This window comes from Xenopus tropicalis, chromosome 1 (assembly GCF_000004195.4).
Source record: "Xenopus tropicalis strain Nigerian chromosome 1, UCB_Xtro_10.0, whole genome shotgun sequence".
Taxonomy (NCBI): Eukaryota; Metazoa; Chordata; class Amphibia; order Anura; family Pipidae; genus Xenopus; species Xenopus tropicalis.
The window spans coordinates 182,686,535-182,700,502 of NC_030677.2; the positions used below are offsets into that span (position 1 = coordinate 182,686,535).

The window sequence follows — 13,968 nt, forward strand, 5'->3', positions numbered from 1 at the left end:
ACTTTTATATTGAATATATGTAGTATATTGTGAGTCAGTCCCTTTGGAGCACAGATCTTCAGTGGTTAATGACTGTGCCTTCTTTGGGCTGGTACAGCATAATGTACAGCATTCCTGGCCTACTTTAAGCTTTTGTTCACCATTAAAGGAACAGTATGCTTAGATTTCTCTGTGTTCAAGGGAATACCTGTGCTGATACAGCTTAATAGTGTGTCTATACAGGCAATGACAGGGCATAGGTCATCGCCATTTATGGGTTAATTTTGTGGCCACGTACCTAATGATGCCAGACAATACTCTTGTACTGCAGGTCTGTGACCCCCTGACTTCATGTTATGGGATTGTAACACTGTTGGACATAGCCTGTAGCTAGTCAGTCTCAAACACAGTGGAAACCTAGCCAAGCAAAAGTAAAATAAATTCACACTTAACATTTAATGTTTTTATTAGATATACACAAAAGCAAACTAAAATAGGAAGGTGTTGTAGCGGCCCATTAACCATTCTGAAATAGCCTTTGTGTAAATGCTGGGTTAAAGCTCCTGTGGCCATTTTATCCAGAGCCGATTGAATCATAAGAAGGCAAGCTGGAAGTGAATAGAATGGATGGGGGGGAACATGCAAGTGACAAAGGCATTTTTCATTGTCACAGAAAGAGTCTGAAATTGAATATGCTCTGAAGGAGCAGAGTAGTGTACAGGGGACAGCTGTTCATTACAGATACTGAACCCAATAAGTGGGCAACATTGTGCTCAAAGTCAATATCGCATTTGCTTTGTTGCGTTGTCACTGGCTAGTCTTCATCTCTCAACTGGTCTTATTAAATTGCAATATAATGTGAGGAAGAAGCCCTTGAGACCTAAGCCATGGCAACAGGAAAGTCATTGTGTGTGCCTACAGAAGTACAGATTTCTTCCAAAGCAATGTACCCTTGACATATTGGTCCCAAACCATTTTTAGAATGTATAATAATTGAACATCTGATGATCATTGTCAAACATAGCCCTTCAGCATAACTACTGCTGAATTATTGTTATGTTATCCTTAGAAAGCAGTTGGGGGGGTGGCTTTGGTGCTGCGTTATTGGACTGTTTAAAAACATGGCACTCGAAGTGCCTAAATGTACACCCTCTTGTGTACCTATGCCTTTGTGTTTTGACAGATAATTTTATTCCAGTCCTACGTAAATGTTTCAATTTTTAGTTTCTAATGTGCCCTGGCAGCCTGAATCCTAGGGCAGACCATTGTATGGAGGCAAAGCCACAAGTCAGATTTGGATAGTAACTCCATAATCTTAGTCTTTTAGTTGCACAGCGTTGTGTGTAATTAGCTCTATAAAAACGAGAGGCATGGCAGCATGGGGGGAATCTGATATTGGCTTCCCCCTCAGCAAAACAAGTGGTTTACTCCTGTAGGTGGCAGTAAGCCTGCAGGGGGGACAGAAGAGGCGATTTACACCCAACAGAGTATTAATTCAGTTGTTCCATTGAAGGCAGGTAATAAAGTAGGTATATATAAGAGGAAAAGGGGGCACTGCCCAAAAGAACTTCCAATCATAAAATAAATATATTTACAGATATTTATCAACATACAATCAATTTGATGATATTTGCCTTCAATTAACACCTCTAACCATAATTGTTTTAGTATACAGCAGGCCTTAAACCTCCTCATTAGATGATGACTGTTGTCTGATGTATCAAAAACCTTACAGGTATGGGACCTATTTCAGAATTCTCAGGACCTGGGTTTTTAGGATAAGGGGGTCTTTCCATAATTTAGATCTCTATACCTTAAGGCTACTAAAAATCATTTTAAGCGTAAAAAAATAGTAGAGTTGTTTTGCCACCAATAACGGGTTCATGCAGCATAGTTGGGTTCAAGTACAAGGTACAATATTGAAATATTTGATTAAAGGAGAAGGAAAGGTAAAAACTAAGTGAGATTTATCAGAACGGAGTCCTCTATCAATAGAAACACAGGATTTCCTGTCTCCTATTTTGTAAACATGTTCTTAGGGTATCTGACTTCCTCTCTCAGAAAAATCCTTCATTCTTGGGGCCAGAGTATGTGCAGTTCTCTCCTCTCTCCATTCTCCTGCTCCTCCCTCCCAAAAGAATTCATAAAACTTACTCCCCCACCCTTAACAATGTGTAATCTGAGCTATAACTGCAAAGCTGCAAGCAGGAAGCTACGAAGACCAAGCTAAAATGGCAGCTGCAATCTAAAACAGAGAAAGCTTCTAGGCATCTTTACTCGGGTATGATAAAACTTTCTGCAGAATGAATATAGTGTTCTAGGTGGCACTAATGTGGCAAATCTATTGGCAGTAAAATGCCAAAATGGCTTCCTATTTTCTGCCAATAGAACTTCTTCTCCTTTAGAATGGAGTCTATGGGAGGTGGCCTTCCCGTAACTTGGGTTTTCAGGATAATGTATTTGAATATCGTAAATAGTGTAAAACATTTGTTTTGTGGCTGAGGCTTTATATCATTGACCATAATTGCAATATATAAGGCACAAATCTAAAATGGCAGCTGGGTTGCAGATTTTGTTTTTTTTTGCCTCATTACATAATAGTGTTCTCTGGTATTTGCTTGGAATTTACGAGTTCTGTTTGCCCATCATATGTGAGTTTTTCTCTGCGCAAGGTCTTTCCCTGGTCTTTGTCATAGTTTCCATTTGTATTTTTTTGCTGTTTCTAACAGGGGACCCACTTCATTCAGCTTTGCTGTCAAAGAAATATACCTCTCATTTTCTTGCAGAATATCACAGGTTAGTATGGCATTACTTGCTGCTTTTTATAAATAATGTAATCCTGGCTTTACAGGAGGAGAGCTATGATTTTGGCATAGTTTCCTCGTAGATTTACTTTGCTCTCATGCTTATTCTTAGTTCACAATGTTTTAGTCCCTTCACCCCTGCCAGGATTTCAAATGTTGCAGAAAGAGAAGAACTATTTTGCAGCTTGGTTTCCACATATAAAATTGTTATTTATTCATACTGCATTATTTCCTGTCAGCTGATCTCTGAGGGAGCACACAGCATCACTAAATGGTGGATCAAGGAAAGTACATAAAAGGGCAATATTTATTGATATATATATATATTCCAGTTAGCCAAGATTCTTAATAGGTCATTTAACCAACAAATAGTTTATATTATGTTAAGGATTCATTCTGGGGGTATAGTTTTTCCTTTAAATACCTTTATAACAGGTATGAATGTTTTATTAGGAAGAGGGAATTTGAGTTTCATGTTATTTGGGAAAAAAAATGATTTTACTTTTTTCAATTGTTTTTAATTGCCTGTTACTGCTTAGGCAGACCTGACCTGGGCATCTGCAAACTGCCAGAGGAGCTGCACTAAGCTATCATAGCCTGTTGCTTTTATGTTTGGGTACATGTGTAGCAGACTGGGCCTGTTTAAATCTCAGAAGGCATTGGATCAGATAGTGCAGCACTATGGGAGATGTGCTTCCAGTGTTATTTTACCTGCTGCATATACAGGTATGGAATCCATTATGCATAAACCCATTATCCAGAAAGTTCCAAATTACGCGAAGGCCATCTCCCACAGACTCCATAATAAGAAAATAATTAAAAAGATTTTAAATTATTTCCTTTTTCTCTGTAATAATAAAACAGTTACTTGTACTTAATCCAAGCTAAAATATAATGAATTCTTATTGGAAGCAGAACAGTCCTATTGGGTTTATTTAATGTTTAAATAATCTTTTAGTAGACTTAAGGTATGGAGATCCAAATTATGGAAAGATCCCTTATCCGGAAAACCCCAGGATAACAAGTCCCATACCTGTACTGCTCTTTGCTTTTTTGCTACAAATAAATGTTTATAGTAAAACTGATACATTGGCTCAACGTCCTTGTAGTCTCTATGGCAGCACTTTCCCTTTTGTGCTTTGTAAACTTTTTCCCTATTGTTCCATTCTGTATGTACGAAGGCTAAATTCATTATTCACTTGTCAGAAATGTAAGCAAACCTCTATATTTCTTCCCATTTTTAAACATTGTTTAGTGTTTTTTTTTAGTTTTTTTATAGTTTACGCGTTCTAGCTTTGACCCTTCAGCACTTTAAAATGCGCAAAAATCCACTTATTATTCATTTGCTGTTTGGAAAATCTAGAGCTGACAATTACTTGGAAAATGATGTATCTGTTGTATTGATACATCCTGAAAAATGTGTTCCCTTGGTAAATGCATTAATCACGTTTCAGTGTAACCATGACATGGAGAAATAATTCCTTCCTTCATCTCCAGTCTTCACATAGAAATCAAAGTCATATGCAGAAAAGGATAAAATGGCCATGGTTTTTTCAAAATGCTGTCAATTACTGGTGGTTGACTGTTGGTAAAATAGCTCATGAATCCACAGCTAAAAGATCATTAAAGTCTTAGATTGTTTTAGATTGTATTTACCATTATACATTTGGGTAGCACAGGGCACACAAGGATGCAGAGCTGGAAAATAGATAAGTACAGGTTTCTATCTGCGCAACTGTAGAAATATGGATTGCTTATATTTACCCGGTATGCAGTCTCCCACTCCCACCTTGTGCAGTGTTCTTAATTAAGTTTTTATAATATAGGAAAGGCCTCGTTCTGGGCATTTGCTAAATGTTATCTACTTAATGGTACAAAATCATAGGCGGGCCAAGAGTTAATGGTGCCCAAGTCAAATACTACTTGTCCTTCCGTCTGGTCCTGCCAACCTGCCACAGAAGTCCTCCCTTTCTGCTTGCAACCTCCAATCCCTGACTCTCACCCACTTCTGCTTCTGCTCACCCTTTCAGTAACTAAAACAGTCAGTACATATCATGCAGTCAATTTTTTCTAAGTTTAGCTTTTCCTTATGGCCCTGCTTGTAACCTAGCAGGAACTATGGAAACTGCTCAGTAGAAAATATCTTATACCTTAAGATTTGCAAAGACCCTTTGTTAATCACTAAGCCCTCTATTGACTGACTTTGCATTGATTTTAAAAACAAATAAATAGGGTTGATTTTAAAGAAATCCTTCTATTTTGGGGCTTAACGACTTGTTGTCAACATTAACACCGCATAAAATGGAGTTCAACTGCTCAAACCTCACCAACACATTTTGATGAATTGGCACATTCAACAAAGTAGTGAATGCTCTGATAAATTTACCATTTGATTAAAACCCTTTCCAAACTGTCAGGAACACACGGATTCCCCAGATGGAATTTTAATAAATCTGCCCTTATGTTTTATCGTTTTAAATACTGTATATCATATTTGCCTAACATATGTAAATCTTCTGCTTCCCCCTCCCATAAGAATTAAATCCCCCGTCCCATCAGAATGTGTGATCTGAGCTACCAGCCCCTAGAGATGCAGCAGGAAGCTACAGGGCCCAAGCAAAATTTGCAATTGCTATCTTAAACAAAGAAAGCTGCTAGGGCTGTTTACTCAGGTATAGTAAAGCTTGTGGGACTAATGTGGCTAATCTGTTGGCAATAAAAATGCCAAAATGCATTTCCTTCTCCTTTAAAACAAAGCCAACACACTTATTTACATCCCCAGACACAGATACTTGCGTCCAAATGCGCTCTGAACACTTCTGTATAGTTGCACTTAATGGTAATCAGTCTTTCCTGCCTTCTGTTCTGAACTGAGCGCTGCTGCATCTATTGCCATAGGCAGAACTGTATTGTGGACTGGTGCCGCCGTAGGCACCTCTGTGCGCAGTGGCCTTGATGGAAGTGATGTCATGACGCATATGTGCACCGAAGGGTAACCACCCTAACTCTGCTGCTCTAGTCACAGGCTGTTAAGTGCCCTTTATTGTGAATCCTGAAGCTACCATCACCTCCAGACCAGGCAGTACCTCCATGGTTCCCTTAGCACCCTGCATCAATCGGAGCAGCATACTTGAGCCTAAAGAATCAGGCACGCACATCACTTCAGCACCGAACACTTGAATTGACGCTAGGAAGACTGTGAAAATATTCAGCTCAACTGCATCTGATTTACAGTGAAGCACTCACGCAGTTACATTTTGATGAGTCGGACACAGCACTCAAGACTGGGACACTGCGCAATGGCATTCAGTTCAGCTCACATTGTTCACACAATGACACATGAATTCTGGGAAAACATTGGTGCATTGTGGGGAAAAAAACATGCTGATTTCGTCCAAAAGTGTACTTTGCTCATTGCGTCTGGGTAAGTGAATGTGCCATTAAAATCTTTGTGAACGATCTGTATAGCTTTATTATCTAAATTTATTTTTTAGTCCATTTCTCTTCACTTTCAATAAGGGAAGTAAATTAGTTTATCCTGTGAGCTTCCCATCATTGATAAAAAGAACTTGAGTTCTCAGATCCACGGCTATAGGAAAGTGCGTCATGCAACCTTTCCAGCACAGCAAAACAGAGGCGGCATTCCAGCCTCCCAGCCTCTCGATTTAGGTTGGGAAAGAATGTGATGACTGCATGGAGCACGCAATTCTCTGGACACACTTAGATCCTAGGTACTGACCCATCAAGAGGTTTGAAGTATGTGCTTGAATTAATTTCCTTTACTCTGAACAGACACTGGCACATCAACAGGCTCCACAAAACGGTCACACGATAAACCTGAGATTTCCTAAAAACCACACAAAAAGGCTTATTTTATTATAGAAATAAATTGGCTGCTATATACATTCTTCTAGCCAAGATATTTATTAGGATTGCTGAAAATGTCAAGTGTCACTTACGTCTTTACATTCTAACTCCTCCACTTTCCAGCTGACACACGTTCACTCGTCCTTAGGGGATTTGTAATACTGGGGCGGTGAAAAATGAAGGTCACTTGTTTGCAAATGGGTGCAAGATATCAATCACTTGGGGGCAGATTTAGCAAAATGTGAATTTAGGGCTTAATACATAAAAAATCCCCCGCGTTATATTCATTCCTATGGGATTTTTAGAAGCAAATTTATCAGATTAATAAATATGCATTTAAAAATCCCATAGGAATGAATAGAAAGTTAGTTTTTATGTATTAAGCTCTAAACTTGCATTTTGATAAATCTGCCCCTAGCAGATATTGCTGGTTGGATGTGATATTGCTAAGAGGTTGGACCTACTTGGTGTGTAAACTCTGGCTTCTTAACCAAAATTTGTGAAAGAGCCCCACACAATGCAGAAACCACTAATATACCTATCACTGTAATCTGTTTCTTCAAAAACTATGAATAAACACCATTTTTATATGCAGAAATCAATCTGAAATACAGTTTTTCTCTTTCTGTATCATTTGAAATCCTGGCAGGGGAGAAGGGACTTAAACACTAAGGTTACATATTGCAACAACTTTGCCACAGCTTACAGACAGCATGCAGGAACTACATAACCCACAATGCACTGCACTGTGATGATCCTTTCCTTATTGACATCACGTGTGCAGGGGATTGTGGGATTGGGAGGATGCAGGCTGAAGGCAGGCTGAGGACAGGCGACTACTGTTACATTTTATTTGAGTCTCAGAGTAGTCAGCCAGATCAGCAGGAGAACAGGGGGCCGGGCTTAGGGAACTGTTCCAAACCATATTATTACATTAAAAATTATGAAAAGGCTGCATATTTTTTTAATTTATGTATGTTGCAAAGTCGCTTGAAATTATGTTTACATTTAAAAAAAGCTGAAGTTGTGTTCGGGTGGCAACCCCTGTAACGAATGGCTCACAGTTGTGTGTCCACAATATAGAGAGGGTACTTGTATGCTTTTTGTTTGGCTAATGCTAGGTTGGTGCAACTATTTTCTGAAAACATACCAGCCTGGGGTACTTGGTAGTTATCACCACGGAGCGATCATGTTCCTCCTCCTTTCTACTTTACACCAGGCACATTAGAGTGAAAAGCCAAACATTTAGCAAAAAGCTGTGGGCACCGACTGGTGCAGTTTTCTACTAACCAGATCATCAGCCTGGGGTATCTGTTAAGATGGGGAGGGGTGCCTATCATTTGGTACCCGCCAGTGATATAACCTTTTCTTCTCCTTCTCCTTTAACTAGAAAAGGGGGTAATCTAAGACAGGTTTGCTGAAGCACATTATACAAATGTATCTATCTTTTAAATTATAATTGCATTTAAACTGAATCCCTTATATGACAGGAAACAGCTCAAACCTAACAATGTTAGTTGTGATGGATATACCCAGGGAGCTAAGGAAAGGCCAGGGTTATCTTCCTATGACATGATTCCACCACATGAATCCAGAGAGTAATCTGTTGAATTGTTAAAGGGCCGCTTTGGTAACTGTGCTTTGTAACTGTCAGTACTGCGGATAAAAGTTTTTGCACATATGTGTTGCAGGTTTTATGGTTGGCCGAGATTATGAAGCTGGAGGAATAGCAAAGGATGGAGCAAAGATGGTGACGGCAGTGGCTTGTGCAAATGTGCCCAAAATTACTGTCATTATTGGAGGTTCCTATGGGGCTGGAAACTATGGCATGTGTGGGAGAGCTTATAGGTAAGAAGTTACTTAAATATCTCCCCCATGTAATACAACGTGTAGATTGGTGGCCCACAACCTTTTTTGCACCACAGCACAGACTGGTGCCCCAATTCGGCATGGCCCGGTGGTTGGGGACCCCTGGTGTACATAGTAAAACATCAATTGCTTCTCTGTAAAAAGGATTTCCCAATGCCCAGCTCCAGTTCTACTGATATGTTTTATATCACTATCATTGTTAACTCCTTCCCTCCCCCCATATAGTGCAGTGCACATAGGGGCATAGTCATTATTACTTGAAAACATTTATCCTTCCTTTTCCCCACAGGGGGAAAAATATCAGTTTAGCTTCAATTGGCTCATGAAAAAATATTCAAAATCAAATGAAAAAAAACTGTGGAATTTGTACTTCTGTTTGTGCTTGCTAAATATTCTTCCTGCTGCAATATACTGTTCTACGCGCTGCGGTCCTATAGAAATATGACGGTGTTGGTAGCGCAGGCTTTCATTTTTATATTACAAAGTCTATCAGACTATTCAGTAGTATTTAAAAGGAAAACCTACCCATATACACAACTTAATCCTAATATATAAGGATGAAGACACCAAGGGGCTACTAGTAGCAGCTACTTGTCACGGCTGCTACAATAGACCATGTTGATCTTTTACTGATAATTGTCTGTGTGTGTGTTTTAGCAGAGGCAATTCTCAGTATTGTCTATGGCAGGGTAGCTGCTACTAAGTAGCTCAGTGTGTATTCACCCTTGTGCTGTCTGATTTTATGCTTATTGTTTTAATGAATCTATATATAATGAATTTTTTTTTTAATCTGGATACCCATGTGACCATGTGTAAAGCGGTTATGAGCTCATCACGATGAACTTTTCCGTGTTTGCGCTCATAAATATGCAGTTAATTTAAGTGGCTATGCACCTGCTGCTGTTTCTTGTACTAGGGGGAGAGTTGTATTAAATCTTCCCTCCCATATGGGTCCAGGCAGCTGGATGGGTGGTAAAAAGTCTCCTTTATGTTCAGTTTTAATAAACAGTAACAATGCTATTTACAGTAGAAAACATTGGGGATGTAAGTTGCTTATAGTTGGATTAGGTAACTTGTTTTTTCATACTTATTCTGGTATTATATTTATTGTTCTTTGTCTCTCAAAATTGCCTTCTGTTTCAGCCCACGGTTCTTATACATGTGGCCAAACGCTCGCATCTCCGTAATGGGTGGTGAACAAGCTGCAACTGTATTGGCTACAATTGCAAAAGACCAGAAAGCAAGAGAAGGGAAACAGGTGAATATCGGTTATCTTAATATCCTTTCCCATCCCACCTTAGAATAAGATTAGATGGATTCAACAGAGCAGCTTGATTGTGGTAATCACGTGTGTAAAGCTTATGTGTAGTTTGTCATTGGCAGTTATGCTCTGATTCATACTCACACCATTATATTTATCAAATCGTTGACTGTTGTGCTCTTTACAGGAAGAGGTTAGTAATGAATTGTGCCCCCCATTTATATGAATCATCGAAATGAGCATTGCTATATGCCTGCCAACATGTCATTTATCATTGTACTTATTTTCTGCTTGTTGCAAAATTACATCCAGTTGATGTGAGGTGTAGAATGGGGGTTGGATTTGGTAGGAGAAGCGTGGGCAGAATGGGGGTTGGATTTGATAGAAGTGTGGGCAGAATGGGGGTTGCATTTGGTAGGAGAAGCGTGGGCAGAATGGGGGTTGCATTTGGTAGGAGAAGCGTGGACAGAATGGGGGTTGCATTTGGTAGGAGAAGCGTGGGCAGAATGGGGGTTGCATTTGATAGGAGAAGCGTGGGCAGAATGGGGGTTGCATTTGATAGGAGAAGCGTGGGCAGAATGGGGGTTGCATTTGGTAGGAGAAGCGTGGGCAGAATGGGGGTTGCATTTGGTAGGAGAAGCGTGGGCAGAATTGGGGTTGGATTTGGTAGGAGAAGCGTGGGCGGAATTGGGGTTGGATTTGATAGGAGAAGCGTGGGCAGAATGGGGGTTGCATTTGATAGGAGAAGCGTGGGCAGAATGGTGGTTGGATTTGATAGGAGAAGCGTGGGCAGAATGGGGGTCGGATTTGATAGGAGAAGCATGGGCAGAATGGGGGTCGCATTTGGTAGGAGGAGCGTGGACAGAATGGGGGTTGCATTTGGTAGGAGAAGCGTGGACAGAATGGGGGTTGCATTTGGTAGGAGAAGCGTGGACAGAATGGGGGTTGAATTTGGTAGGAGAAGGGTGGACAGAATGGGGGTTGGATTTGGTAGGAGGAGCGTGGACAGAATGGGGGTTGCATTTGGTAGGAGAAGCGTGGACAGAATGGGGGTTGAATTTGGTAGGAGAAGGGTGGACAGAATGGGGGTTGGATTTGGTAGGAGAAGGGTGGGCAGAATGGGGGTTGCATTTGGTAGGAGAAGGGTGGACAGAATGGGGGTTGGATTTGGTAGGAGAAGCGTGGGCAGAATGGGGGTTGCATTTGGTAGGAGAAGCGTGGGCAGAATTGGGGTTGGATTTGATAGGAGAAGCGTGGGCAGAATGGGGGTTGCATTTGGTAGGAGAAGCGTGGGCAGAATTGGGGTTGGATTTGGTAGGAGAAGCGTGGGCAGAATTGGGGTTGCATTTGATAGGAGAAGCGTGGGCAGAATGGGGGTTGCATTTGATAGGAGAAGCGTGGGCAGAATGGGGGTTGCATTTGATAGGAGAAGCGTGGGCAGAATGGGGGTTGGATTTGATAGGAGAAGCGTGGGCAGAATGGGGGTCGGATTTGATAGGAGAAGCGTGGGCAGAATGGGGGTCGGATTTGATAGGAGAAGCGTGGGCAGAATGGGGGTTGGATTTGATAGGAGAAGTGTGGGCAGAATGGGGGTCGGATTTGATAGGAGAAGCGTGGGCAGAATGGGGGTTGGATTTGATAGGAGAAGCGTGGGCAGAATGGGGGTTGGATTTGATAGGAGAAGCGTGGGCAGAATGGGGGTTGGATTTGATAGGAGAAGCGTGGGCAGAATGGGGGTTGCATTTGATAGGAGAAGCGTGGGCAGAATGGGGGTTGCATTTGGTAGGAGAAGCGTGGGCAGAATTGGGGTTGGATTTGGTAGGAGAAGCGTGGGCAGAATTGGGGTTGCATTTGATAGGAGAAGCGTGGGCAGAATGGGGGTTGCATTTGATAGGAGAAGCGTGGGCAGAATGGGGGTTGCATTTGATAGGAGAAGCGTGGGCAGAATGGTGGTTGGATTTGATAGGAGAAGCGTGGGCAGAATGGGGGTCGGATTTGATAGGAGAAGCGTGGGCAGAATGGGGGTCGGATTTGATAGGAGAAGCGTGGGCAGAATGGGGGTTGGATTTGATAGGAGAAGCGTGGGCAGAATGGGGGTCGGATTTGATAGGAGAAGCGTGGGCAGAATGGGGGTTGGATTTGATAGGAGAAGTGTGGGCAGAATGGGGGTTGCATTTGGTAGGAGAAGCGTGGACAGAATGGGGGTTGAATTTGGTAGGAGAAGCGTGGACAGAATGGGGGTTGAATTTGGTAGGAGAAGCGTGGACAGAATGGGGGTTGGATTTGGTAGGAGAAGCGTGGGCAGAATGGGGGTTGCATTTGATAGGAGAAGCGCGGGCAGAATGGGGGTCGGATTTGATACGAAAAGAGTGGGCAGAATGGGGGTTTGATTTGGTAGGAGAAGCGTGGGGGTTGGATTTGGTAGGAGAAGCGTGGGCAGAATGGGGGTTGGATTTGGTAGGAGAAGTGTGGGCAGAATGGGGGTTGGTTGATAGAATTGTTCAATCTGTGCTAAGTAATTGTGCCTCTTACGGCAATGCAGAATGCGTAAACACAAATTAATTTATTTTCGCCTTAAAGAAAACAAAATACTTAGCCCTATGCTTCCGGTTCTTCCATTGTTATTCCCTTATTCTCTCTCACCAACTATTGTAGTCTATTGTCCAGCTGGGCATATGCGCCCCATTTCTCTCTATTCATTTCAGTGAATACTGTGAGTGATTAGACAAACATGCTTATGCCTAAAATTAGCAGATTTCTGTTATAGAATAAAGGTCATACAATATTATCTGCTGATGAGCATTTAGAATGTATTCGTTTTACCACCTGGCCACCCCTTGAAGCTTTACAATTTGCAATGGGAAAATAATTTGTATTTTCTTTTTTGGTGGCATGACTAGTAGTAGCATATTGCGGTCATGGCCAAAATGCAGTTTTACACTTTTGTACATTTACCTGCAATGAAAACTGAGGGAATGGGGCAGGGCACAAAGGCCCAGGCCTAAGGTGGCAACAATATTGGGCAGCATGCATCTCTCCTGGGAACTGGGTGGGAGAACTTGATAGGCGTTTGAATCCCCCACCTGCCCTAGCCCAACTGACAACTTAACTCCAGCACCGGGAGCCATTTCTATTGAATGAGAGTGAATGGCATTTTAGCAATTTCACCGGAAGGGATAAATATGCAAGAACAAATGTTGCCCCTTTTTAGTTTAGAGACTTTGGATAGACATGTGAACTCCCTCATAGTCACCTATACAAATAATGCAACCAATACAGTGGCTTTATAAATGCACTGAATCCTTTTACTCAGCTTTCTGATTAGAGCCCATAGTTATTGGGTCCATTGCTCAGCCTGGACTCGCATGATCTAAAGTCACGTGATTTTTTTTTTTTTTTGCATAGGTCAAAACTGTAATAGAACTGGGGTTTTCCAGATAAGTTTCCAATTAAAAATATTATTTAAATATTAAATAAACCCAATAGAATTGTTTTGCCTCCAATAAGAATGAATTATATCTTAATTATATCTTTATTACTACAGAGAGAAAGGCAAACCATTTTAAAACATTTTGTTTAAAATGGAGAGATGGCTTTCCCATTATTTAGCACTCTCTGGATAATGGGTTTCCTGAGAACAGATCCCAAACCTGTATTTGCATTCAGTCTGTATGTTTGATCCATGCAGCCTTCTGTTTTATGGTGCTGCCCGATATGTTGATATGTTTTTGTTTTTTTTTAATCATTTACTCTAACTGAGCATGTTGTGTGTTGGTGCTTTGTTAGTCTCCTACTGTTATGTATTTATTGTTGAATATATACATAATGGTTGGAGATTCTGTGTAATCTAATCTTGTAAATATGAAATAAAAGATGAGCGGTCAGTCAGCAGGCGGTTATTAAAGTTATTTAATTAGCAGTGTCCAGGTGACACTTTGATTGGTTTTGCATACGGAAGGAATAATTGTAGATGGTATCTGCAGCGTTGCCGTGCTGTTGCAATCATAGTGTAAATTGTATTTGGCTTTTGCCTCTAGCCAAGGTGTTGGGGCGAGCTTTGTGCGTACACACTATTCCTTTGTTATTATTTCTAATGACATTGCCGCCTTATATTACCAGGATGACACATATAACATTATGTCTGACAGCACTTGATGTGAGCATCACCAGGACACCATTACCTGACAA

At 41.1% G+C, this 13,968-nt stretch overlaps 1 protein-coding gene across 1 annotated transcript in view; it reads left to right on the forward strand.

Moving 5' to 3' along the window:
- The window catches only part of mccc2 (methylcrotonoyl-CoA carboxylase 2), a 37,728-nt gene that overhangs the window by 19,400 nt on the left and 4,360 nt on the right, over positions 1–13,968 (forward strand). Inside the window, exons 13-15 of the mRNA NM_001030485.1 lie at positions 2,709–2,775; positions 8,342–8,498; positions 9,663–9,777. Of these exons, the coding sequence (NP_001025656.1) occupies positions 2,709–2,775; positions 8,342–8,498; positions 9,663–9,777 (339 nt within the window). The remainder of the gene's footprint in view (positions 1–2,708; positions 2,776–8,341; positions 8,499–9,662; positions 9,778–13,968) is intronic.